The sequence below is a fragment of the Orcinus orca genome, chromosome 3, assembly GCF_937001465.1.
Source record: "Orcinus orca chromosome 3, mOrcOrc1.1, whole genome shotgun sequence".
Lineage (NCBI taxonomy): Eukaryota > Metazoa > Chordata > Mammalia > Artiodactyla > Delphinidae > Orcinus > Orcinus orca.
The window spans coordinates 105,498,212-105,523,136 of NC_064561.1; the positions used below are offsets into that span (position 1 = coordinate 105,498,212).

The 24,925-nt window shown below is 41.3% G+C and overlaps 2 protein-coding genes across 8 annotated transcripts in view; one reads left to right on the top strand and one right to left on the bottom strand.

Annotated features, from left to right (window-relative positions):
- Nucleotides 1-4,770: 4,770 nt before the first annotated feature.
- Nucleotides 4,771-24,306, bottom strand: LOC117195531 (proline-rich protein 36-like). The gene is made up of 4 exons (XM_049707873.1): nt 24,107-24,306; nt 22,479-23,543; nt 7,176-14,567; nt 4,771-6,355 (listed from the first exon to the last, which is right to left on the bottom strand). Exons 1-3 carry the CDS (start codon nt 24,304-24,306, stop codon nt 14,459-14,461), a joined length of 1,374 nt encoding a protein of 457 aa, XP_049563830.1. The 3' UTR covers nt 4,771-6,355; nt 7,176-14,458.
- The window catches only part of CHD1 (chromodomain helicase DNA binding protein 1), an 81,747-nt gene continuing 79,616 nt past the window's right edge, over nt 22,795-24,925 (top strand). For all 7 annotated transcript variants that reach the window (XR_007476319.1, XM_033400603.2, XM_033400616.2 and 4 more), the window contains exon 1: nt 22,795-22,932. The gene's annotated coding sequence lies outside the window, so the exon portion shown is untranslated. The remainder of the gene's footprint in view (nt 22,933-24,925) is intronic.

A 24,925-nucleotide genomic window follows, 5' to 3' on the forward strand; every position in this document is an offset into this window, starting at 1 on the left:
AACTCTCACCAGTTATGATTTGGAAGATCATTCTGATATGGAGGAATGCCCTGGCTGGGGAAAAATGCAGGCAGTTCAAAACTTTATGTATGTGTATGGAACAATGGATACAGGCTATTGTTGGCTAGCCATTATTAACTTGCATTGAGGCCTACAGGAAGTTAATAAAAAACCTGAAAGCAGTTAACAAACAAATGAAAACTCATTGCCAGATGGCTTCTTTAGTAGCTTCCAAAGAAGGCCTTATCTCTGGAAAAACAGAAAATTGAACACCAAACTTAGAACTTAATCGTCAAGATGCTTTAAAGGTCATTAAAGCCAAGGAGAGATAACTTGTTGAAAGACTTGGTACCCTGACACACAGAATGGGGACAGCTGGGTGGATGCCCCCAAAGATTCTGGGTCCTGAGACTCCTCTGAACACTCGGAGCCTGCAGAGGTCACCCACCTTCCTTATTAAAAGCTAGCACTCCCCCTAAGCAGAAAAGCCACTGCAGTGAGTGCTTCTGAGCAAGACAACAGAAGCCCTCTCAAAAAACTACCCCACCTCCTCTCAGGGCTGCCACACCAACAACTAGTGGCAAATCACAGCATAACCCACATGGGAATGTGCTAGGTCTGATCTATACCCCAAAGAAACGGCAAGAATTAGTCAGCATATACTGGCAGGAAACAGGGGAGTATTTGGGACTGGATTTTGAGGGTGCTTGATCAAGAGAGCTAGAAGGTGAGACTGCATAAGGGTGAACTTATTGAGTTGGAGGCATTTTTGGAATATGGGATTTAATACCTTGACACTAGGGGATGGTGCCAACTTCCTGTTAGGATGGTTCCTAAAAGTCTGCACAAAGTAATAGTCTGTGCTGAGATGCTGAAATGTTTGAATCGCAGACAGTGGAGAGTGGGATTAAAAAGCTGAGAGAAGTGGGCAGGCTGGACTGAATATATTATGGGAGGCCAGAAGCCCACAGGGAAGATTATGTTCCATGGGAGGGGCCAGAGGGTACACACTTGACCAAGGTCATCAGGAGTGCCCTGCTAAGAGAGATAACTACCCTAAGAAGCTCAGTGACAGCTCACCTCTGAGGGTCAAGGCTCACAGTAGGAAATGCTATCACAGGCTTGGTGTATTAAATTGCAATGGAAATGATGGGGCCTAGAAGCATAGTAGATCCAGGAGGCAGAACTTAATGCCAAACATCAGGACAGTCAGAATTATCATAATGACTAGCAAAACTGGACTGACAGTTAAGGGAGCTTGACCTGGAACTAGTTGAGGTGTTTTATAGAACCCAGTGTTACAAGGAGAAAAACTGATGGGCAGGCAACAAGAGTACCGCCTACCATTCATAACCAAAGAAAGCAAGACTGGATGAGGAGACTGAGGGTAGTTACTACAATAAGAGAATGTCATGATCTCTTGCCTAGTTCCCAGATCTGAGCCAACCCAGAACGTGCTGACTGTAGAAGTGGCCAGGTCCTGGAGGAAAGTACCCCACAACACTACAGCAAGTGTATATTGTAATAATTCTTCTAGTCCTTCCCTAAAGGCATCTAGGCCATTTTCTCAGGTGACTGCATACCATACTGAGAAACAGGGAATATCCAGACAGTTCATGGAAAATCAGACACAGGGTCTGAGTTGACATTGATACTTAGAGATCTGGAGTATCATCATCTTGGCCTCCCCATTAAGGGTAGAAACATTCAGAGGCCAGGTAATAAATGTAGTCCTGGCTAAATCCTGGCTCACAGTGGGTACTGGGTCCATCAAAACAGCTAGTGGTCATTTCCTCAGTCCCTGAAGGTTACAATTGTTGTGATTGACACACTTGGCAGTTGGAGTAATCCCCACACTGGGTTTTAGCTCCTGAAGTAAGAGCTATCATAGTGGGGAAGGCCAAGCAGAAGTCTGGGAAACTTATACCCAGCCCACTTCAGACAAAATAAACCAAAAGCAACATATATTTTAGGTGAGGATGGTGGAGATCAGTGCCACTCAAAACTCACAAGGGTCGTCTGTGATGTTTAATTTTATGTGTCAACTTGAGTGGGTCACAGGGTGCCAAATATTTGGTTAAACATTCTGGGCGTGTTTATGAGGGTGTTTCTGAATGAGATTAACATTTGAATTGTTTGACTGAGCAAAATGCCCTCCCCAGTGTGGGTGAGCCTTATGCAATCTGTTGAAGGCCTGAATAGAGCAAAAAGGCTGAGTAAGGGAGAATTTGCTCTCTCTGCCAGACTGTCTTTGAACTGGGACATGTCTTCTCCTGCCTTCAGACTCAGACTCTAACTAGAACTTACACCATCAGCGCTCCTGGTTCTCAGATCTTGGGACTTGGACTGGAACTATACCACGGGCTCTCCTGGGTCTCCAGCTTGCCAACTGCAGATCTTGGGACACCTCAGGCTATACAATTGCGTGAGCCAATTCCTTACAATAAATCTCTATTTATAGATATCCTATTGTTTCTGTTTCTCTGGAGATTCCTGACTAATATGGTCCCTATCATATCTCTATTTGTTTTTAATAAATTTATTTTTGGCTACGTTGGGTCTTTGTTGCTGCATGCAGGCTTTCTCTAGTTGCGGCGAGTGGGGCTACTCTTCGTTGCGGTGTGCGGGCTTCTCATTGCGGTGGCTTCTCTTGTTGCAGAGCATGGGTTCTAGGCGCACAGGCTTCAGTAGGTGTGGCTCGCGGCTCTAGATCGCAGGCTCAGCAGTTGTGGTGCACGGGCTTTGTTGCTCCGCGGCATGTGGAATATTCCCGGACCACGGCTCTCAAACCTGTGTACCCTGCACTGGCAGGTGGATTCTTAACCACTGTGCCAGCAGGGAAGTCCCTATCATCTCTCTATTTAATTCACCTGTCTGTCTCCTACAAAAACTGGATGAATCCTGGAGAATGACCATAGACAACAGCAAGCCCAACCAAGTAGCAGCCCTAATTGTAGGTGGCAGCCTTGAATTGTCTTTACTCAAGCATATTAACATGGCTTCAGGTATACAGTATGTGAAAAAGCAAACTGAGCACAGAACGTTCTGAATGTTTATGCTATTTTCCTGTTTTTGTTTTTGTTGTTGTTTTTACAGTTGTTTCATCCACACCTCACTTATTTGAATATTTTTAGTCAGTTGCCTTTGGTTTTTAAAAAGCATTCCACAAAAATTTCATGGAAAGAACCGTTTGCCTTCTTAGTTCATCAGTTTACATAAATTTTTCAATTACATAATTGCAATAACAAGTATAAGTAGCAAAAATAGGCTTAAGAACAAAAACATAATCTCTTAAAATACACAATTCAACATATAGGAGCAGAAATGTGTGTGTGGTACTAGAGTAGTTTACCACCTGTAAGCATTTAGAAATTCAGCATTCCAGTGACAGCAGTGTGTTTTACAGATGGAAAGGAGAGGATCTGTTATTCATTCCAAGGAGTTAGAGTAGATTTAAAGATTAAGTGGAGCTCAGTTATGAGTGTGTTTACATTCATAAAGGACATGATTCTCATCTCTTTTTCCCTCCCCCCATGTGTGTGGGAGGAGCATGGAGGATAGTGGTAGGCGAATGTACTTTTGCTCTTTTTCAATGCTAAAAAGATCTGATCTTATCATTTGCCTGCTTCCAAACCACCATCAGTCCCCAACGCCTTCCAGAAAAATAAACTCCTTAAAAGTAGTGTATCAGGCCCATCACCGGCTCAGACTCCCTATCATTTCAGTCATATTTCTACCTCATGCCATTTCCCCCCACCAACCTCCCTGTCATGCCAAACCAGAGAAGATCATGCTTTTTCACTTACTCATGACTTTGCTGCTCAGTCTAGAATGAGTTTTTTCCTTCTTTTTAGGGTGACTTACATAATTTACTGTCTAAACTGGTACACATTTGAGAGTGAAAGGGGACATTAATCAGATGGGACATTGAGAAAACAGGTATGAACTGGGGTAGCCCTATGCAGACAGGTCTATGGTTCCCCTACTCATTATGGGCCCACCAATTGCTTCATTAATGTGATCTCAGTGCCTAACACTCAGCTTGTGCTCCAAAAAGCTTAGGTGAAATTGATTATATATTCTATGACCTTCTCCTATTGCTGTTTTTATTTCCCTCTCCAACCTTGTTCACCACTAATACATAGAGAAACTTGGTGTGAATGACAAAATGTGCCCTTTCTTCCTGGAAGCAAAATCCAGACTACACAGTGTGTGGACACAGGCTGGATTTCAGCCACCGCTTTCCCCTCATGTGGACACTTCTGTGTGTACTGAAAAAAATTACTCAATGTGTCCCCAACTATTTAGACTGTATAAAAATTAAGTGGTTGTGGAAGATACTGAAACACTCCACTAAAATATATGTCAGATGACACTTGAAATCTGGATGAGAAAAGACACAAAGTGAATTTGTAGTAGGAGTAGGAAAGTATCAAACATCTGAAATTTTATGTAGAGTGAACACGAGAGCACTGTGACCATCTACTGGGGAGTAATAAATTTGCTTTACATAGAAAAAGTTTTTTACAAGAGGAACATGGGCCATAATATTATGTAGGGAAAGTGTATTAACAATATCACCCTAAGAAAAAGAAAAGCTGATATTCTTACCAGTCAGAAACAGGCTATGATAACCATATATATAAAATGTCCATTTCATTTTAAGAAATCCGTCTTAATAAACAAGCATTCAGTACTTTTTCGGTTCAACACTTTCGCAGCATAGTGCATACATTTAAAGATATTGGCCATTAGACACTTAAACAAAGACATCTTCAAACTTCTTTATTCTTTTTAGATCTAGAACACCAAATATTTTAATCTTTAAACTGCCTTATTAAAGGGAATTCTCTGGTGGTCCAGTGGTTAGGACTCCACACTTTCACTGCCAAGGGCCTGGGTTCAGTCCCTAGTTCCCTGACTAGATCCCACAAGCCACGCGGCAGGACCAAAAAAAAAGTAATTAAATAATTTTTTAAATGGACTCAATTTAAAATTCTAAACTTCATTAGGTTCTTTTTGAAAAATCTAAATAATTAAGGTACATGTTTAAGAAATCAAATAGTTTTGTAAGGCGAACAATGAAAAAGAATAGCCTGGGGCTCATCTCCCTTCCTTCCATCTCTCGGCCCTGTTTCCAAAAAGAAAACACTTCAACTATTTAAAGCTATTTCTTCTGTTAGCAAGCTCCACTTTTCTAAATAATGCATATTAACATATATACATATAATTTACATATTTTAAATATCTCTTGACTTGTTGAGAGAGAGTTGGATTTTGTCAGTTAGGATGCCTCAATTTCTAGTAATCCCAATCCCACCTGGTTTAAGAAATTAAGAAATGCACTGATTTCCACAATTAGAAGCCCAGAGTGTGCAATGAACCTGAGTCAGCTTCATGCAGTGGCTCTAGCTCCAGTTCTCTGTCATTTCCTCAGTTCTATTCTCCTCTGGGTGACATCCCATCCTTAGACTGCTTCTCCTGTGAGGGCAAAGACCTATAACACCTCCTGGTTTCACACTGACACACCCAAAATCCAGAGGAAGAAAGAGGTTCATTCTCTGATCTTTCACATTGGAATAAGGAAATCTCTTTTTTTCTGAATTCCTAGACAGCTTTATACTACAAACTGGGTCACAGCTCATTCCTGAATTATCCCCTATGGCCTAAGGAATGTCATGAATTTTTTGGCTTACACCTGCCCACCTATAAATTTATTAGAGTGGCATGGGGTATTGGATTACATGAGTCAATTAGGATTAATCAGGCCCACTTCTAAAGCTGAAGTACATGGCCACTATGCAGGGGGGAAAGGTGGAAGGGATGCTGAATGGCAATGCTGACTTCCACTGTGGGCATCTAGCACTCACACACCCCTCCCACCCCAACCACACTGAGAGAATTACATCATCATATTTATCTGAAACAGTAACAGTGTTAACTTTATCATGATCATGGAAAAGATGGCCATAGGGTACTAGGATTTTATTTCCTTTCTGTAGAACTTTTACACTTTACCTGTAACTTTTTAATTGCTTTTTAAAAAAAAATCCTACAAAATTTACTTTCCACATATCCTTTACTTTTCCAAATGTTTCACTGTAGCAGTCTATCAAGGAGCTCACCTTCTTGGTAAGAAGGGGAGAAAGCAATGGGCAAGTAAGACAAGTAAAATGAAGTCATTGTAAATCATGATCATTACTATGAAGAAAACAAAGTAACTAGAAAAGTCACTGACGAAGCCCCCTTTAGAGTATGTTGTTTAGAAGACCTCTGTAAGGAAGTGACATCTGACCTGCGACCCAAAGGATAACGAATAGCCTGCATGAGAAGAGCTGAAAGAAGCATTCCACACCTAGAAACAACCAAAGCGAAAGCCAGTGAGTGGAAAACAATTTGTAAGGCATGAGGATAGAAAGGAGGCCAAGTAGCTGGAACATAATGAGTAGGGGGGGAGAATGATGGGGGTAAGACTTTGGAGAGCTAGACTGAAGTGAGATCATGCAGGCTCTTGGAAGACCATGGAAAGGAGTTTGGCTTTTTCTGAAAGGGTGTTAAACAGTAGAGTGATATGATTTGCTTTATGTTTTTAAAAGACCCCTCTGGTTTCTATGTTGAGAGTGGATGGAAGGTAGGGGGCAGGGTAAGGCAGAAATGGAAGTATGAAAATCAAGCAGGGTACTACCGCCACTCTCTTCCTCATAGCAATTCTACTGGACTGTACATTTTGTCCTATAAAGGCAGTTTTTAAAAAAGAGGTTTTTTTTTTAACGTCTTTATTGGAGTATAATTGCTTTACAATGGTGTGTTAGTTTCTGCTTTATAACAAAGTGAATCAGCTATAAATATACATATATCCCCATATCTCCTCCTTCTTGCATCTCCCTCCCACCCTCCCTCTCCCACCCCTCTAGGTGGTCACAAAGCACCGAGCTGATCTCCCTGTGCTATACGGCTGCTTCCCACTATTTTACGTTTGGTAGTGTATATAAGTCCATGCCACTCTCTCACTTTGTCCCAGCTTACCCTTCCCCCTCCCCATGTCCTCAAGTCCATTCTCTACATCTGAACCTTTATTCCCGTCCTGCCCCTAGGTTCTTCAGAATTTTTTTTTTTTTTTAGATTCCATATATATGTGTTAGCATACAGTATTTATTTTTCTCTTTCTGACTTACTTCACTCTGTATGACAGCCTCTAGGTCCATCCACCTCACTACAAATAACTCAATTTCGTTTCTTTTTTTTTTTTCTTTTTTTTTTCTTTTTCGTTTCTTTTTAAGGCTGAGTAATATTCCATTGTATATATGTGCCACATCTTCTTTATCCATTCATCTGTCGATGGACACTTAGGTTGCTTTCATGTCCTGGCTATTGTAAACAGAGCTGCAATGAACATTGTGGTACATGACTCTTTTTGAATTATGGTTTTGAACAGTTTTGAAAATGTCTAATCAGCTTTATTTAATAATGTATTGTCACTTTAAATTAAATGTTAATTTTAACTATGAAGACCCATAGGACATCAAACTTAAACAAGGTACTCACATTTATTTTTCCTTCCGTTCAAATATGTCTATTTGTCTTGGCTAATTATTTCAGATGAATCACGTAGGCTCACTTCCTCTGAAAGTTTTGCTTGTGATACATATGAATTGATAGTTTCATGTAATTTTTACTTACATTTCTCTAATTATAGTGATATTAACTGAACAGAGGAAAAAATAGGTGATCCATAGTTACAAATAATACTAAGAAACCATAGAATCAAATTGATTTCTGTTTTTTTAAAAAATAAAGCATTTATGCTTTATTATAACTGTTATACCAAGTTTCCAAATACTTCAAATTTCAGGTTGAAAAATTAAAATCTATGGAGAAGCTTCTAGCTAAATAAGCATTCTTACTTCCTGAAATTTGTCTTAACACAAAAATTAGTATAAATGCAAACAAACAATTTTTAAAAATTAGTATGTGAGTGCTCATGCTACTGAAATCACATTAGATTCCTTGCTGTTCCATAAACATAATAAGCCCACTCTAGTCTATGGCTTTCTCTCACTATTCTACATGGTGGAATGCCCCTGCCCTTGCCCCTGAAATATATCTGCAAGTCTCTCTTCTTTACTTTATTCAGGTGTTGGCTCACATATCTATTACCTTTTCAGGGAAGCTCTCTGTGATTCTGTTTAAAATACCATCCCTATCTCTCTCTCTCTCTATATATATATATGTATGTGTGTGTATATGTGTGTGTGTGTATATATATATATATATATATATATTTCATTTCTTTTCTTCATAGCACTTACCACTATTAGGTATAACATATGTTTATTTTCTGGCTCCCCTCACAGGAATATAAGCCCCAAACAATGCAGGGACTACTTTTGGTTGTTGTTGATTGCTGTATCTCAAACACTTAAAACAAAAAGCACAATACACAGATGTTCAACACATACTTGTTGAATAATAGTGTGTCCTTTTCAAATTAAGACCTATATTCTTAACATTAACTGAGTCTAGGCTGTCTTAAACTCATGATTCAACTATATCCTTTTCAAATGAAGACTTTCTTTGCTCCTGTATTATGAATCTCAGGGTTAGGATCTGGGGCCACTATTCTCCTTTCTCCAAGAATATATGCTCCCTTGAAGCTAATGTTATCAGCTCTACCACTGATCAGTCCTCTGTAGCTGTCCATTCTGGTTACTCTCTTATTTATTATCAACTTTAGTTCCTGGTTTACTATCATATTTTCCCTTTTCAAGACTATATACAGAGTTTCCCTGGTGGTGCAGTGGTTGAGAATCTACCTGCTAATGCAGGGGACACGGGTTCGAGCCTTGGTCTGGGAAGATCCCACATGGCGCGGAGCAACTAGGCCTGTGAGCCACAACTACTGAGCCTGCGCATCCGGAGCCTGTGCTCCGCAACAAGAGAGGCCACCATAGTGAGAGGCCCGCGCACCACGATGAACAGTGGCCCCCCTTGCCACAACCAGAGAAAGCCCTCGCACAGAAAGGAAGACGCAACACGGCAAAAATAAATAAATTAATAAACTCCTACCCCCAACATCTTAAAAAAAAAAAGACTATATACAGTCATTCCCAGTGACTTTCAAAAATATATGTAGATGGCCCATCCAACAGCACAGTCTCTTAATTCTTTTCTTTTTTAAAAAATTTATTATTTTTGGCTGCACTGGGTCTTCGTTGCTGCGTGCGGGCTTTCTCTAGTTGCGGTGAGCAGGCTTCTCATTGCGGTGGCTTCTCTTGTTGCGGAGCACGGGCTCTAGGCGCACGGGCTTCAGTAGTTGTGGCTCACGGGCTTCAGCAGTTGTGGCTCACGGGCTTCAGCAGTTGTGGCACACGGGCTTAGTTGCTCTGCGGTATGTGGGATCTTCCCGGACCAGGGCTTGAACCAGTGTCCCCTGCATTGGCAGGCGGATTCTTAACCACTGCACCACCAGGGAAGCCCTTAATTCTTTTCTGTTTCACTGTTTATTTGTTTTTTTGGTTTGGCTGTTTATCCCTAGCACTTCTTTTTGGTTTTCTTAGGTTTTCCATCTCTCTGCTTACATTATCTTCCATGATGTCTACTTTATCCATTAGAGCCTTTAGGATACTAATAATAATTGTTTTAAATTCCCAGTCTGAGAATTCCAATATTCTTGCCGTGTCTGGGTCTGATGCTTTCTCTTTCTCTTCAAATTATGTTTTTTGCCTCTTGATATAACTGGTAATTTTTTTTTATTGATATCTAGATATGTTGTATCGGGTAAAAGAAACTGCTGGAAATGGTCTTCAGCAACACAGCAGTGATGTGTGGGGACAGAGGAAGCATTCTCTAGTCCTATGATTAGGTCTCAGTCTTTTAGTGAGCCTATGCCTATGGACTGTGTACTTCACAAGTGTTCCTCAGTTTTCTTTCTGCCCTCTTGGGTGGGACAGGATGGCTAGAGTGGGCTGGAGTTGGGTATTTCCCTTCCCCTAGGTCAGTTAGGCTCTGATAATATCCCAGCAGATTGGGCTCTGGTTAACTAGGTCCCGCCCCCCCCCCCCCCGAGAGCAGGCTTTCTTTAGAACAGAGTGCTCTTAGATATTTCAAAATGGGTCCTTTTCCCTTCCTCCTGCTGGAAGCCCAAGAAGATTTTTTGTCAGATATTTACTGTGGGAACCTAGTCGAACTCCTAGAGGTAAACGTTATGATTTTGTCCTCCCTACCCGCCCATGATTGAGTCCCCTGAAGTTTTTAACTCTTAGAGTTGTCTGCACTGGGCTTCCAGCAATTCATAATTATAGTTCAGATTTTCTTACCCTGGACTGATTCCCACAGTAGTTTATGCTCACCTCTGCTTAGGTAAACTGTGACTCCCAATATTCTCCTGTCTCTCCAATCTCGGGGACAGAGGTTTGTCCTGTGTCCTCCCCCATCTTACGGATCCAAAAAGAGTTGTTGATTTTTCACTCACTTAGGATGGAGTGGAAACTTGTAAGCTCCTTACACGCTGAACCAGAAACAACTCAATTCTCTAACTTTATCACCTCCAAAGACTATTACACAACCTAAACTCATATCTTAGACTAACCCCAGACCACGTAAGCCCTAATAACTGCACTACCTGTGAAATGTCAATTTTGGGCATCTTATTCAGTCCACCATCACTTTAGGTTGGCAATAAGTGTTTGGCCTCTTAGAGATGTCCAGTCCATTGACCCCCACCTCCCACCCTCACCCCACTACTTTTTAATTATCTGTATTTACTCCCACATTTACCCAGCTTGAATTTCATGGTTCATCATTATATTCATTCCTTTTTAAGCACAATCACCAACTCTCTCTGTTGAACTCACTTAACAAAATCCCAGAACTGCTTGAACTCAGTTTGGTTCCTTGTGCAGAGAACCAAGCAACTTAATAAAGAAACAACACAATTAGCTGACTGATTTTTTTTTTGAAATTCATGACCACAGACTGCAAATGAACACTCAAGACAACCTAGCAGTCCTACTATGCTTCCCTAGGAAGTTCATGTTCACATTCCCTGAGGTAAAAATGTGTTATTTTTTTCCTGCTTTGTCAAACTCCTTCACTCTACCCATTTTCAGCTGGTGATCCTACTCCATAATTCATTGTGAATACAGAAACCATCAAAAAGGATTTACTTCATTTTCATTCCAACAAATATTCACACCTCTCTGCATCTGTACTCACCTTCTCAGCCTCTTTTCTGTAAAAAATTGAAAGAGTGTCATTTTTCCTATCATGGGCAATTCTAACTCTTAACACCTACAGTTTCTTTTCTTCTCAGTATTTTGCTTCTTCAGTTACTCCATTTGTCTACTGCACTTCATCACATTTTCATTCTCTACTTATTATTCATGCAACATACATTAGTTATTATTCTTCCCACATACATTAGTATTTCCTACTTAAAAATCCTCTGACTTCCTCCATCTATCACTACACCTCTCTGAACTTTTCACAGCAAACGTTACACATAAACACATTTACACATATATATATACAATTTTTATAAGAAAATGATATTGAATATTTATAACAAAAAGTAGCATTCTCTCCCCCACCCCTCTCCACTCCCAACTATCTTCAGCATTTCTAGCTCTTTGATATGTCTCCACATTTCCAAATAATATGTTTGTATTGCTTTTTATCAATTAACGTAGATACTAATGAATGGCAAATGAGGACCTCAACTCAAATGTTGTTACTTTAACATCCCCAATTTATCTTGATTCCATCTTGTCTACATCTCTAAAGCTACTCCTCTAATCCTAACAGCCCATTATACACTAAAGTAGGTCCCTAAGTGGAGAGCTAGAGAGTGGAGAGCCACTCTTGCTACTACTATTATCCATTTTCTACACAGCAGCTAGAACAATCTTACGGAAGGCAAATCAGATTATGCAATTCTCTGGTGTAAAAACTTCCAATGGCATCCTGCTGTGTTTGGAATTAAACCCCAAATGCTTTCCATAGCCCTCAAGGCTCTAGATCAAAGGAGGTTCCTTGGCCATCTCTTCAATCTCATGTCAACCCAGCTTCCCCCTCGCTATGCTTCAGCTATATTTGTCGCCTTCAGTTCTTCACACGTCACAAACCCTTTCATACCTTAGGGTCTTTGCACTTGTTCTCCTTACTACTCTTCTTGTGGTTCTTGCCACAGTAGGCTCTACCTCACTCTTCCAGTTACAGCTCAAAGAGGCCTCCTCTGACCACCCCACTGCTCTTCCCATCTGAGTATGTCTCTCTCTACTCTCTCTGACATTACACTATCTATCTCTCCTTTATAGAGCCCATCCCAGCTTGTAAGCTTATTTCCTCATTAACCTCTCTTCTCCTCCTTCCCCAAACTAGAATGTCAATTCCAAGTAAGAAAAACCCTTGTCCATCTTAACACTATTTTGAATGTAACTAGCCCTAGGATAGGTATATAAAGCCCATACAAGAAATACTTGGATTAATTCTGCAATCTGTGGACTAAATATAAATTTAACTAGCTCGCTAAAGTATACATTGTACCCAGCAGGAGTGGGATAGTAAATAATGGCCCTTGAAATCTCATAAGGCATAAGTTAACTGACCACATTCCTAGTCAGTTATTAGAAAATCTGTCTATATCCAGTTTGGATTCTCTTGTTCAGGGTCCTCCAGGGCCACTCTTGACAAGGGACACTAAGGTTCTTCATTTCGGGAAAGGATACCCACTTCTACCTGGTGCAGATTCTTTTGTACTGGAAAACAGGAGGTGCTTGAGGGATTGAGATAGTCTGTGGTCTGAGTCTACTTTGGGATTTTACGGCATGCAACTGCTCTACTGTGGAGGAGAGCCTGCTAATTTTCTTTTAGGCAGATTCCTTTTCCATTTAGCTAATGCTGAAGACTTTAGTGAGTCTGGTTTCTCAAGTTGTCAATCTGGACTTGTTTCTTAGCAACAGTTGAGACTCTGTCCATCCCCGTTGTTCTCTGCTTTAGCCTCAAAGCAAACAAGAGAAAAAGTAGGCAAGGCAGTTTGCAGTTTGTCATTTAGTAATATTCCCAGACACATACTGCATTCCAATCCTAGTGGCTATTGATAAACAATGTGAAGGATCATCACACTTTTGTGAAGCATGGGAGGGGATGGGAAGTGGAAAATGTTTTGGAAGGAGCTGAGGAATTAGAGTCCTTAATATCATTTGTTCTTCCTTGAGAGTCCTATTCCTATTACTAAAATTTCACTTTCTGGTATTCAATGTCAAAACTTTAGTGTTAGAAACAGGTGGAAAAAAAAAATTATGTTGCCATTCAATGAGCCCCTTGAGTAATCTCTTGATCTAGCTGTACATTCTCAGCCCAAAGGCAAATTGGCTTCCAATAATTGCTAAATCAAATTTGCTAAATTTCACACAACCCATTCCAATCTACTTTCACCTAGGAACTCTGTTCAGAATTCCTCTCTTTTCCAACATACTTTTCAAAACTCCACACATAGAAATCAATGCACTCAATATTTTTTATATTTGGCTACCAAGATCTCTGGGCCCTACCTCAATGACTACATTAGTCTGAGTTCTGAGACAATATTGGAGAAAGCCTGGGTAAAAGATTCCCTATTGCACAACAGAAGCTAACAGGTTCCCATCTTAAGGTAGGAAAGTCTTTATTACCCGCAGCCCCACCTCGATTCAGTCAGTTTTAGTTTCTCTGAGCTTTGTTATTTGCGTTCCCATTCATAGTCAAACTAGAGCAGGACACTTTCAGTTGCAATTGGCTGATCCACTTAGGCAAAGACATGAAATTTTATTATAAGGATAAATTATGATAAATAATTCAAAGATAGGGAGCAGACTACCCTTCTCAAGGGACTGAGCTCAGGAACTGGAAAGCTATCAGGAACCAAGGCAGCTATTATACATGTGTCTGATATGTCAGCACTTCATGAAAACACAGACTGGATTCAAACTGCCCAGGTTTTATTTTAGCTTCCAAAAAGAAAGAGAGAAAGAAAAGAAAAATATTTTAGCTTCAGCGCTTCAGCACGTATTTTTAGTCAAGCTTCTCAGTTTCCTTACCTGTAGATAACAGTACCAATCTCATAGTTATAACATTTATAACACCAAGTGATACAGTAAGTAATCTGAGATTATTCTTGTTTTTGCAACACAACTCTGACTTTCCATGTGCTGCTTCCAAACAAAGTACCCTGGCCTAACTTTACGTTTCTCAGGAAAAGATCAGCTGTCTGATGAACTTTCCAATTTTAAATTATCAGAACAATCTGATTGGTCCAGATAGGGTTCAGTTGTTCATCCTGGCTAAAGCTAGGATAGTGTTCCTATGAAACCTTTCGCAAACCTAAATGAGGTAAAGCAAAGAAGCAATTACCTTAGGACACATCTTGCTAATGGATGCACAAAATAAATGGAGATAAAGCATTGATGCTCACAGACACAGTTCAAAGCATGATGGCTTGATGCTGAGAGGCTGAGTGTAGTTCCCAGGGAAGGAGCTTGGAAGTGCCACTCTTGCTGCTCAGGGCGCACGCCACCTGGTACAACGGCTCACTGCAAAACAAATGCTGAATGCTATTTTCGCTTTTCATCTTATTTTGTAAAAGCAAAAGTCCTCTTCGGATTTCTTTTGTTTAGTGAAAACAGGTACTAAGGTATGTTTTTCATAAAAGTGAAGTGGCATAAAGTGAACTTTTGAAAAGGGGATACCTATACATATATAGCTGCTGAGGCCCACCCTAAATGTCTCTGGATATTCCTCAGTGGTAGGGGATCATGAATCAAGGCTGAATTTTTTTTTTAAGAATTTTTTTATACTTCTCCCAACTCACTGATCTTCTATTCTTCCATAATCACAAACATAAGGTCCCAATGTAAGAACTTGCCCAAAGTCATACGGTAATAATGGATGAAGGTGTGGTTCAAAACTAGGTCTGACTCCAAATCCAAAATTTACTTTCACTATACAATGCACTAGAGTTGCTTTTATCTGTTGAGAACATGTTAGGTAGCCAACCCTTTATTTAACCAAGTCCTTAAGATACAAGATTTCAAGTAGTTCAAAATTAGGTTTCCTGATTTTTTTTCATAATTTTTAATTTTTAAAAATTGGGGTACGGCATATGTAAAGTTCACAAAATTTAAATGTCCAGCTTGATGAACTTTTTCATATGTATGCATTCATATAACAACCAATGAGATCAAGATCCAAAACATTTCCATCATTTCATAAGGCTCCCTTTTGCCCCTTCTAAGTCAATACCCATGCCCAGAGAGGTAACTACTATCTTGACTTCTATCAACATGAATTACTTTTTTCTTGAATTTCATATAAATGGAATAATATTGGGTTGGCCAAAAAGTTTGTTCGAGTTTTTCCATCACATCTTATGGAAAAACCCAAACAAACTTTTTGGCCTACCCAATACAATATGAATTGGTTTTTGTCTATTTCACTCAACAAATACCTATGAGATCCATCCATATTATTATGTGTAGCAGTTTATTCATTTTTATCGCTGGGTAATATTCCATAGTAAGAATATATTTCACTTTGTTCCTATTTGAGGCCATAATGAATCAAACTACTATGGATATTTGTATACAAGACTTTTAGAAGACATCTGCACTCAATTTCTTGGATATACACTCAGGAGAGAAACTGCTGAATTACAGGCCTAAATTCAGCTGTAATGGATACTGTCTATCCATTTCCCAAAGTGACTGCAATCAAAGTATACCCCCACCAGCAATAAGTTTCAGTTGCACTATATTTTTTAAACTAGGAAAATAATGTAACCAGTCTATTGAGCTAGTCACACTTCATAGTTCTACAAATTTATTTTATTTGAGGTTCTCTTGTTGCTGGTTATAAGCAAGGCTAAGTTGTTAGGTGGAGCTAAGTTGTTAGGTAGATCCTCATTCATTAGCACTCTTACTAAACTGTAAGCCCCACCCGTTAAGACTTTACTAAAAAATACTACTTAGGGCTTCCCTGGTGGCGCAGTGGTTGGGAGTCCACCTGCCGATGATGCAGGGGACGCGGGTTCATGCCCCGGTCTAGGAGGATCCCACATCCCGCATGCCGTGGAGCGGCTGGGCCCGTGGGCCTTGGCCACTGAGCCTGCGCGTCCAGAGCCTGTGCTCCGCAACGGGAGAGGCCACAGCAGTGAGAGGCCCGCGTACTGCAAAAAAAAAAAATACTACTTAGCTTGCCATCCTATTTTATAGCAGGGTTTCTCAACAATGACATTATTGTCATTTTGGGCCAGATAATTCTTTGATGTGGGGGGTTGTCCAGTGCATTGTAGTATCTTTAGCAGTAGCCCTGGCCTTTACCCACTATATGTCAGCAGCTCCAACCCCCTTTCCCATTCATTGTGACTACCAAAAATGTTTCCATATTTTGTCAAATGTCCTGAGAGGCAAAATCTCCCCGTTAATAACCACCGTTTTCAAAATAAGTGACCTGGCCTCTCCCTACTTCATCTAAACTAAATGTTGAGTCAATGCAGTGTTAACATGATGATGTCCATAGTTTTTAAACGTCAGTGGCACATTAGAATCATCATTTAAAAAGCGTTTAAAGAATGCATATGCCCAGGCCCCTTCTCAGAACAATGGAATGGAATTCCTTGAAGTAGGGCTTCAGCATTTTTATCATGAAGTTCCTCAGGTATTTCTAAATTTTGGCACAGTTCAGAACTACTTTCTTAACAGATTACTTTTCCCATGAATATATGCTTTAAAACAGATTTCTACCAAAAACTTTTCAAACATTAGTAGAGCACAAGGCATGTATTTGGGGAGTAGAAGGCTCACAGAAACTCTCAAATCACAGCAATTAAATGGCCACCTATAGTCCATAACTATAAACAGTGGTTATCTAGTATTCAGTTCCTGATTGAAAAAAAAAATTCTATTTTTTCCCCAAATTACTTTGAAATGTTCATGTATTTTCTTTTTGAATGATTATTATGTGGTAATCTTTCCAGCTAATTCTTGTAGCTAACTCATATTCACTCTCTCATAATGACATTTTCCATTGTCTTTGAAACACTCTAAATCTTTCACCTAAATAAAAATCCACAAAAGCCAGCAAAAAAAAAAAAAAAACTCATATTCCCTCCCAAGTTAAAGTTAAATCACCTAAATGAGAAATTCAGACTCAGATTCCACTTTTTCATTTATCAAGTTCTACTCCAGTCTGGCTTCTAGCCCTATTATTCCAACAAAATAGTTCTTGCTAAGGTAACTGATGACCATCATGTTACTTAATCCAGTGGCTATTATTCAGGCCTTATTTCACCATAGCACTGGACACTATTCACCACTCCTTCCTTGAAGCACTCAGACCTTTGTCCTCTATTGCACAACACCCTTCTGACATCGCAACTCCTTATCCAGCTAATCTTCCTCTACCTAGCCAAAAATTAATTGAAGTTCTTCACTCTACAGTCCTAGGCTGTCTTCCAAGCCTATTTCACATACACTAAAGATTTTAATTTCCCCCTACACACTTAACAGTTTTTATTTTCAGTCTAGATCTCCCTTCTCAGGTCCAGACTTCTATCCAAAAGTTTCTTGGATGACTCAATGACATGAGAAACTCTAAACTAAATTCTAAACTAAATCTATCATCTTCACACCTACCCATTTCCAAACATATTACCATTCAGTTCCATTCCATTGTATGTACAGCTTCCCTCCTTCTCCTAACCCTGAATCCAACTGCATCAACAAATCCTATGGACATTTCCTTCCAAATCTACTCTCTCTACTTCCATACTACTACCCTGCTTCATTAAAGTTATTTCTAATCTTTTAGCCTCCTAATTCAAGAATTTTGTGTCGACTTTGACCCACCTTTAATCCATTTTTGGAATTTACAGTTAAAATTTTCAATTTGTAAATCTCATCATTACCACCCAATTTAAAATCTGTCAAAGGTTTCCCTTTATTCCAGGCAAAGAACCTACTTCTTAACCTGGCCTTTGGACCCTGAATGGTCTGGCCACCATGCAGCTTCATCATCCTCAGTTGTTGCTCCAGCAGTACTGTACTTCTTTTAGTCCCTTATAGAGTGACAATGTAACTTATCCAAACCAGAACACTTCTGAAAGTAAAAAAAGGCCTATCCTTGGCAAACTGGGATGTAAGTTGATATTATCTTTCTGGCCCCCGAATTTTTGCCATGTTGTTACCGTTTACCTGTTACGAAGCTCTTCACTTCCCTTTTATCTAATCCACATTAAATTCTTAGTTCTCATGGTTTGCAAGGCAGAAATAGAGACACAGATGTAGCGTACAAACGTATGGACACCAAGGGAGGAAAGCGGGGGTGGGGGGTGCGGTGGGATGAATTGGGAGATTGGGATTGACATGTATACACTGATGTGGATAAAATAGATAATAAGAACCTGCTGTATAAAAAAATAAAATTCAAAAAAAAATTCTCAGTTCTCAGATGTCACTTCCTTTAGGGAGACTTTTGGGACTAGGGTTCTGAACTATGAATTCTCACGGCACTATGTTTCTTCATACCATTTTTCTCAGTTATGATTTCCAAGTGTGATTGTTTCTTGCACTAGACTTTAACTCTTGAAAGTGTCTGTGTTTGCTCTATTATAACCCTCCCTCCCCCACCCCTGTAGAATGCCTGGTATGCAATGTATTGAATAAATGTGGATATAATGCAATGGGAAACAGAGTCTGCTCAAGGAGCTCACAATGTAATATGGAAACAAATGCTTTATTACAATATAACGATATGCTGTATTTGCAGAATACAAAATTTCCTAAAAGGGAAATGAGAGAGCTGCATGACATGTCTCGTAGGGTTTTGGCACAATTTGTCAGTGTACTCAACAGCTATTGATTTACTTACATCTAAAATAAAATGATTCATAAGACAGATGGACTATATCCATTTACAGTGATACTGATACATTCCCAAAGACCTGGAGAAATGTATGGCTGGAGTGTCAAGTGTCTGCTAGGAATGATGGGATGCAATGCTGGAATCATATTGTGAACAAAGTAATTAAAATATTACGTATGCAAATATATGTGGTACACTTAAACATATGTATTTGAAGCAGGGGAGTGATATCACTAGATTTCAAATCTGAAGGAAGCCTATAGGGTGACCTGGAGGGAAAGGTGTAGGGAATAGAACCTAAGTAAACAAAGTAGTGGGGATTAAGGAGAAAGGCTGAAGACAACATACATGAGGTAAAATGGACAGTAAACAAAGGATTTGGGGGAGAGGAAGGAATGATACAGCATCAAGGCACCAATCTGATATTTTGAGGTTAGCTACTTAAACAACACTTTTCCCCATCTGCACACTTAATTTTTAAGTGAAATCTTTGTATCCACTTCAATACCTATTAGATTTTATACACAGTTGCTTCTTAGTATCATCTCTAAGAGCGTTACATTTGAAATTTTACTTACTATGATTTAAGAATTTACCACTAAAAATCTCCAAATACAGTGGCCATAAACAAGGTGGATGAGCTGTTGGTGGTTATCAGAACAATCTAGTTTTTCCAAACACTGCTTAGAACCTAGAAATTGTGCATTTCAGAAAGGGAGTGTTCAGCATGTGTAATTAGGAAAAACTTTCCAAGGTGACTGACTCCTGTCCCTGCCCAACACTGGGAACCACAGCTACTCTCCTATAATTTTTAAGATCAAGAAAATAGAAAATGTACAGTAAATTTTCACTATAAGGTGACTTGGGATTTCATGGGTTCTGTTTATAGCAGACTTTGTAAATTTAAGTATCATATTTGGAGGATACTTTCTCTGTTTGGCAAAAACCCGGGAAATGATGTCATAGATTGAGATTCTAGAGTATTTTAATACTGATTTAATACTGTCCTGATTGTTTTAGCAGCTTTTTGTATACAAATCCTCTAGGCAACAAGAACATAATTATGGAATTAAAATACTATCTTGGCATCCAAAATGTTAACAGAAAAGCAAGAGTTGTTACTGTCTTTATGCTGCACATCTCACAATTCTGGGTAAGTGGTTTTCAATCTATTCCCACCTAAGGATACCCATTGGTAACTAGTCCTAGTAGAGCATGTCAGAATTAAGAACCTATAAAGTGCTGTCCCAGATTTTGTAAAAGTAATATTCTTTCCAAAGAATATGAAATTTCCCAAACGGAAAATCAGATAGTAATAAAGACCTCCTGGATGATGTTAATTTTCAGGGATTTTTGCTATTCATGTGTTCAGATTATTTACTGTTTGTCTATTGTTTTCAGTAGACTTTTCAAAAAGTAGACATACAGTTTGTTTAAACAAAGTGAAACTGAGAATTTAACTATGCAGATAAAATATGGTCAAAAAATATTTTTGTCTTATTTATCAACTGACTTTTAAAAAACTGAACTGGTAAGATTTTTCAATTTTCTACTTACCTTGTATTTCTCCACAGTCTCAATAGTCATTCTAAAATCCTGTGACGTCATAAAGTATATTATAATTTTACCAGAAATATAAGTCTCCAAGGTTCAATATATTATTACAAATTTGGCAAGGTTTTTTCTTTTGTCTGCAAAACAAGTGTCTCAAAATTATACGTAGCATATCACATCCAAACACCAACTCAGTTTAAAAAGGTGCTTTCAAAAAACATATAAAACAGATTAAGTCAATACAGTAAGCATTTTTTGGTGAGGTAACAAAATGCAATATGGTTATAATTGAAGACTTTATTATCTGAATCACACTTCTGATTACAAAATTCTTTACCTGCCATGTTTTTCTCGGGTTTTTATTTTTTACTTACCACTCTAGTAATCCAAGAAATAAATTAGTCCGAGGAACAGGAAGTTCCTATTATCAAGGCACCTTATCATAATTTTATAAAGCACAGTATTAAAAATTAGCACTTAGTTTCTAAGGACTTCAGAGATGAATATTTGAAAGATCTTTTTATTCCTCACAACCCAGAATTATAGCTATTTAATAACTAGGATAAAAAAAGAGGCTGAGCATAGATCATTTTGCAAACTATGGTGGTGTTTCATTTTGTTTCACTATTCATTGACCACAGACATACTCATTTTTTTCGAGAGACTGTGTCTACCTGTTTGCCTTCCCCTACTCCCCAAGGGTGAGTATACCTTTCCATATAATAAATACATATTTGGTGTTATATTTGGAGATCTTTTTGAGGGCTCGGAACAAACTGTTTAAACAGACAGTAGACTAAAACTTGAATATTTCCCACATGTGAAAATAATTATTTTGGGAATGAAGCTACCGCATTCAAACTCATTTGACTTGGAAGGCAGTCCTTTATATCAGATCAAATAACTGAAGAATGGGATTAGAAAGTTTCAGAAATTATCATTAACCTGGGCTGACTCAAGACTGATCTGTGGACGAGAAAAATAATGAAGTGTAAAATAATTCTGACTTAAAAAAATGGTTTAAAGGAGAGAAGCGGAACACTCCCGTGCTTGAAAAGGTAGTGTTTCTTTGTACAGATCTAAAAGGTTGTAACTGAGGCCCGCAGTTACAGTTATGAAAGAAACCGTCAACTAAGTTGCAGTACGCTAACCTGCGACAGTTACTAACGTCTCTCGCGTTGCATTCTTTGTAGTGATTTGGCACCGCACCCTCCACCAGCCCTTCAGGAAGCGACCTGGAAACGTTCTACACGTTTTATTCCTGAACCGGGCACGGGCTACCCACAAATGAGTCAAGAAGGGTCACAGGGTGTCAACAACTCGGTCTCTGTTTTCTCTCCGCCTCCTCAGGTGCCCGGCTCGCACCTCCCTTAGGGAGCCTTTGTCTCAGGTCGCCTAAGCGTAGGAGGCGGCGGGAGGTGACCACAGTGGCCCAACAGTTGGGTTCCCAGGCTGCCTGGTGTGACGCAGCATTCCCCTCCCCGCCTCTCCAGACAGGCGCTCAGACCCGGCGCGGGGCCGAGGCCTGGGCTACCGACCCCACGTTCGACCCCGCCCCCTCGGCTTATCCAACACAGCCCTTCCGCGGCTCCCCAAGCCCCATCAGTCTTCAATATCTCCCCACCCCTCTGTTTCCCTAGTTCCTTCTCGGGCTCTCGGTTGTGACGTCCTTACACAACCGCCCCGAGTGACAGTAGCCTCCATACCCGCAAGGAGCGAGCCTGCAGCTCCCACTTCCCGGAATTCAACTCCGGGCCGCTAAGGGAGGGAACCGGGCAAGGCTCAACGGCCCACCACGGTAGCCAGAGTCCAGCAGCCTCTGCGCGGCCGGCGTGCGCGTTCCCATCAGTGCGCGTGCGCGCACTCGCCCTCCGCCCCGACACAGCACCAATCGTCTTCTTCCTACGCCCCACGACTCCAAAACGTAGCCCCTCCCACTATCCGCGCGCCAGTTGGTGGAGTTCGGCGTGCGCGCGCCCGCTTGCCCGCCTCGCGCCCAGTGGGGAAGGGGAGTGAGCCGAGAAGCTTACGTCGCGCGGGAGGCGGAGGCAACGGCTACCTCTGTGGCGGCGGCGGCGGCGGCGGCGGCGGCGGAGGCGCCTACGACGGAGACGGTTGCGCTAGCTCTCTCGGCGTCATGGCGGCTGCCGGGAGCCGATAAGCGGCGGGAGCGGGGGCGCGCGCGCGGCCGCGGTGAAGACGACGACTCGTTACTTCTTGCTTTTGCTGACCTCGCCGTTGGTGCTTTAATAATGAATTGATTGTTGGATCCGCTCCGCAGGGGATAGCGCGTTGGAGCCGCGGGCCGGGGCTTCCCCTTCTCCTCCGCGTCCTTCCCCTTCCCTGTCGCCCTCACGGACTCCTGCTTACCCCGAAACCCCCGGAGCCCGAGGACTCTTGGTGGCGGAGACAGCGGGCCCGGGCACAGGGGAGGCCGCCGATCGAGTTGGCTCTCTCCGCCCCGCGAAGCCTGCACGCCCGCCGGTAAGAAGGGGGTCGGCGGGCGGGTCTGGATGTGGCGGGGAGGACGGGAGCTGGCCAGGCGGAGGGCGGGGGCGGCGCGGTGTCCGGGCGGCGGCCCAGCGGCCGGGCGCCGGGCATAGGCCGGGGCGGTCTGAGAGGGCCGGCGGCGGCGGATGGACTCGCCGCTCAGGGGGCGTGTGAGTGGCGAGAGCAGGCCGGCGCCGAAGACCGCATCTTCTCTCCGGACGGGCGTGCAGCTGGCGGTCGAGACCGGGCTTCCTCGGCCTGGGGCAGGCCGGGCCGCGAGGGGAAAGCTGCGAGAAGCTAGCTGTGCGCTTGGCCGGTGCGTGGGTCCCGCCGCCACCCGGGCTCCCAGCACGTGGGGAGCGGCGGGGAGGGGGAGGGGGAGGGGGCAGTAGCCCGGGCGAGCCCAGGAGGGCGCGGGGTGGGTCTGTAGGAAGTTTGAGGCGGGAAGGGAGACTCCGGGACCGAGATGGAGGCCCTGGGAGGGATGGGAGTGGGGGGGTGCGTCCGGGTGGCCGGCTGATTGGAGCGAAGCTGCGACGGACGGGGGAGGAAGGTTTCCAACCTCCTTTCGAGAACCGCTTGAAAACTTAGCAGGAGGAAAGCAACTGATAAAAGACGGGGCAAAGAAAAGGCGAATTGAAGAGGTTTAACGATTTAGGGAAGAATCATTGTTAAGACGAGTGAAAGGCAGGAGAGAGCTGCGGGTGCTTGGAGCTTCAGAACTTACGGTTGTAAGAAGGGGCTCAGAAAGAGGACTTAACTCTGAGAAGGAAAATGAGGAGGAGAAAGGAAGTTACAAAGTACAGAGAAAGCCATTTTGAGGGGCGAAAGGGAGGTGAAAAAGAAAGAACGAAAAGAGGAGTGAACTTTCTCAATGAAGAGAGACTTTCGGGAGAGGCAGTTTGTTAAGAGTACCTAGATTTTTAAGATCTAATTGTTTAATAGTTAATCTCTTTGGCTAGTTGGAATTAATATTTAACATTAGGAATAAATGTTGCGTGAAATAATTTTTAGATAACAATTCTTGCTAAGTCTACTGGACTGTAGTTTCTGGATTATTAAAATCCCGATCTAGATGCAGAGTTTGCTATGATTAAGTTGGCAGCAGCCTATTTCCCCCCTCTTTTTTTGTGGAATGGAAATAATCGTAGGAGTAAATTCTCTTTGCTGAGGTCGGAGGACAGCTCTGCTCTCAGTCGTCTGTCCCGGTACTTTCTGGCTGGGGAAGGATCTGACGTCTCCTTCCCCCGCTTCTTCCTCTCCCTCCCCTGCCAGAGATCTCCTTTGTTTATTAGTGGGTGGCTTGTAGGTGACTCTCCAGTGTTGTGCTGATATGTTGAAAGGTGGAAATGTTGTATCTCGGTCCATGATTTCTGCCCCAAACCCCCTACTTAAAAGATCATAGTGCATATTCTGTTACCTTTTTCCCCCGGAGGAATCTCTGCATGTCCAAACTGGATATATATACTGTATTATTTAAACTTAAAACTGCGCTATCGGTTTACCTGTGAAAGGACACATTTATTTTGACCTGTACATTTTTTTGGCTAAGATTACATGATACACTTTTACTCTCCTGTTCTCATGTGAGCATTTTCAACACTTCCCCTCGCTCTGGTATACGAAGTCCTTCGTGATAGGAATTAGTGCTTGGTTAAGGTAACCTTTTTCCCCCTTATTTCATTTGTTTGGTCAAGTATCTAATAAGACTATTTTCTATTCTTGGAACGTATGTATATGTTATATACTACCATTTTGCTTTAGTTTTTTGTCTATAATGTGTGGTATATACACACGGTTGCAATTAGTCTAAAAGTTCTATCGCTCCACAAATATTTTATTTTTTTCTGTCAAAAATAAGCAGTGGTGTGCTAAATTCTAGTAAGTAGTCAAGAATGTAGTTAATAGAAGCCTAGGTATTTTGAGAAAAAGACCCCTACCCCTTCCTTACCACCTCTAATCTAGTTGGCCTAGATAGATTTGTATA

What these genes read in the sequence shown, in the direction of transcription:
- LOC117195531 (XM_049707873.1), bottom strand. Translation starts at nt 24,306, where the DNA reads ATGGACCGAGATACAACATTTCCACCTTTCAACATATCAGCACAACAC. An exon ending in AGAGCTGTCCTCCGACCTCA is followed by an intron (nt 23,544 to 24,106) that starts GCAAAGAGAATT and finishes GTCTTTTATCAG; the next exon opens with TTGCTTTCCTCCTGCTAAGT. An exon ending in GCCTCCGCCTCCCGCGCGAC is followed by an intron (nt 14,568 to 22,478) that starts GTAAGCTTCTCG and finishes TTTGTTTTGCAG; the next exon opens with TGAGCCGTTGTACCAGGTGG.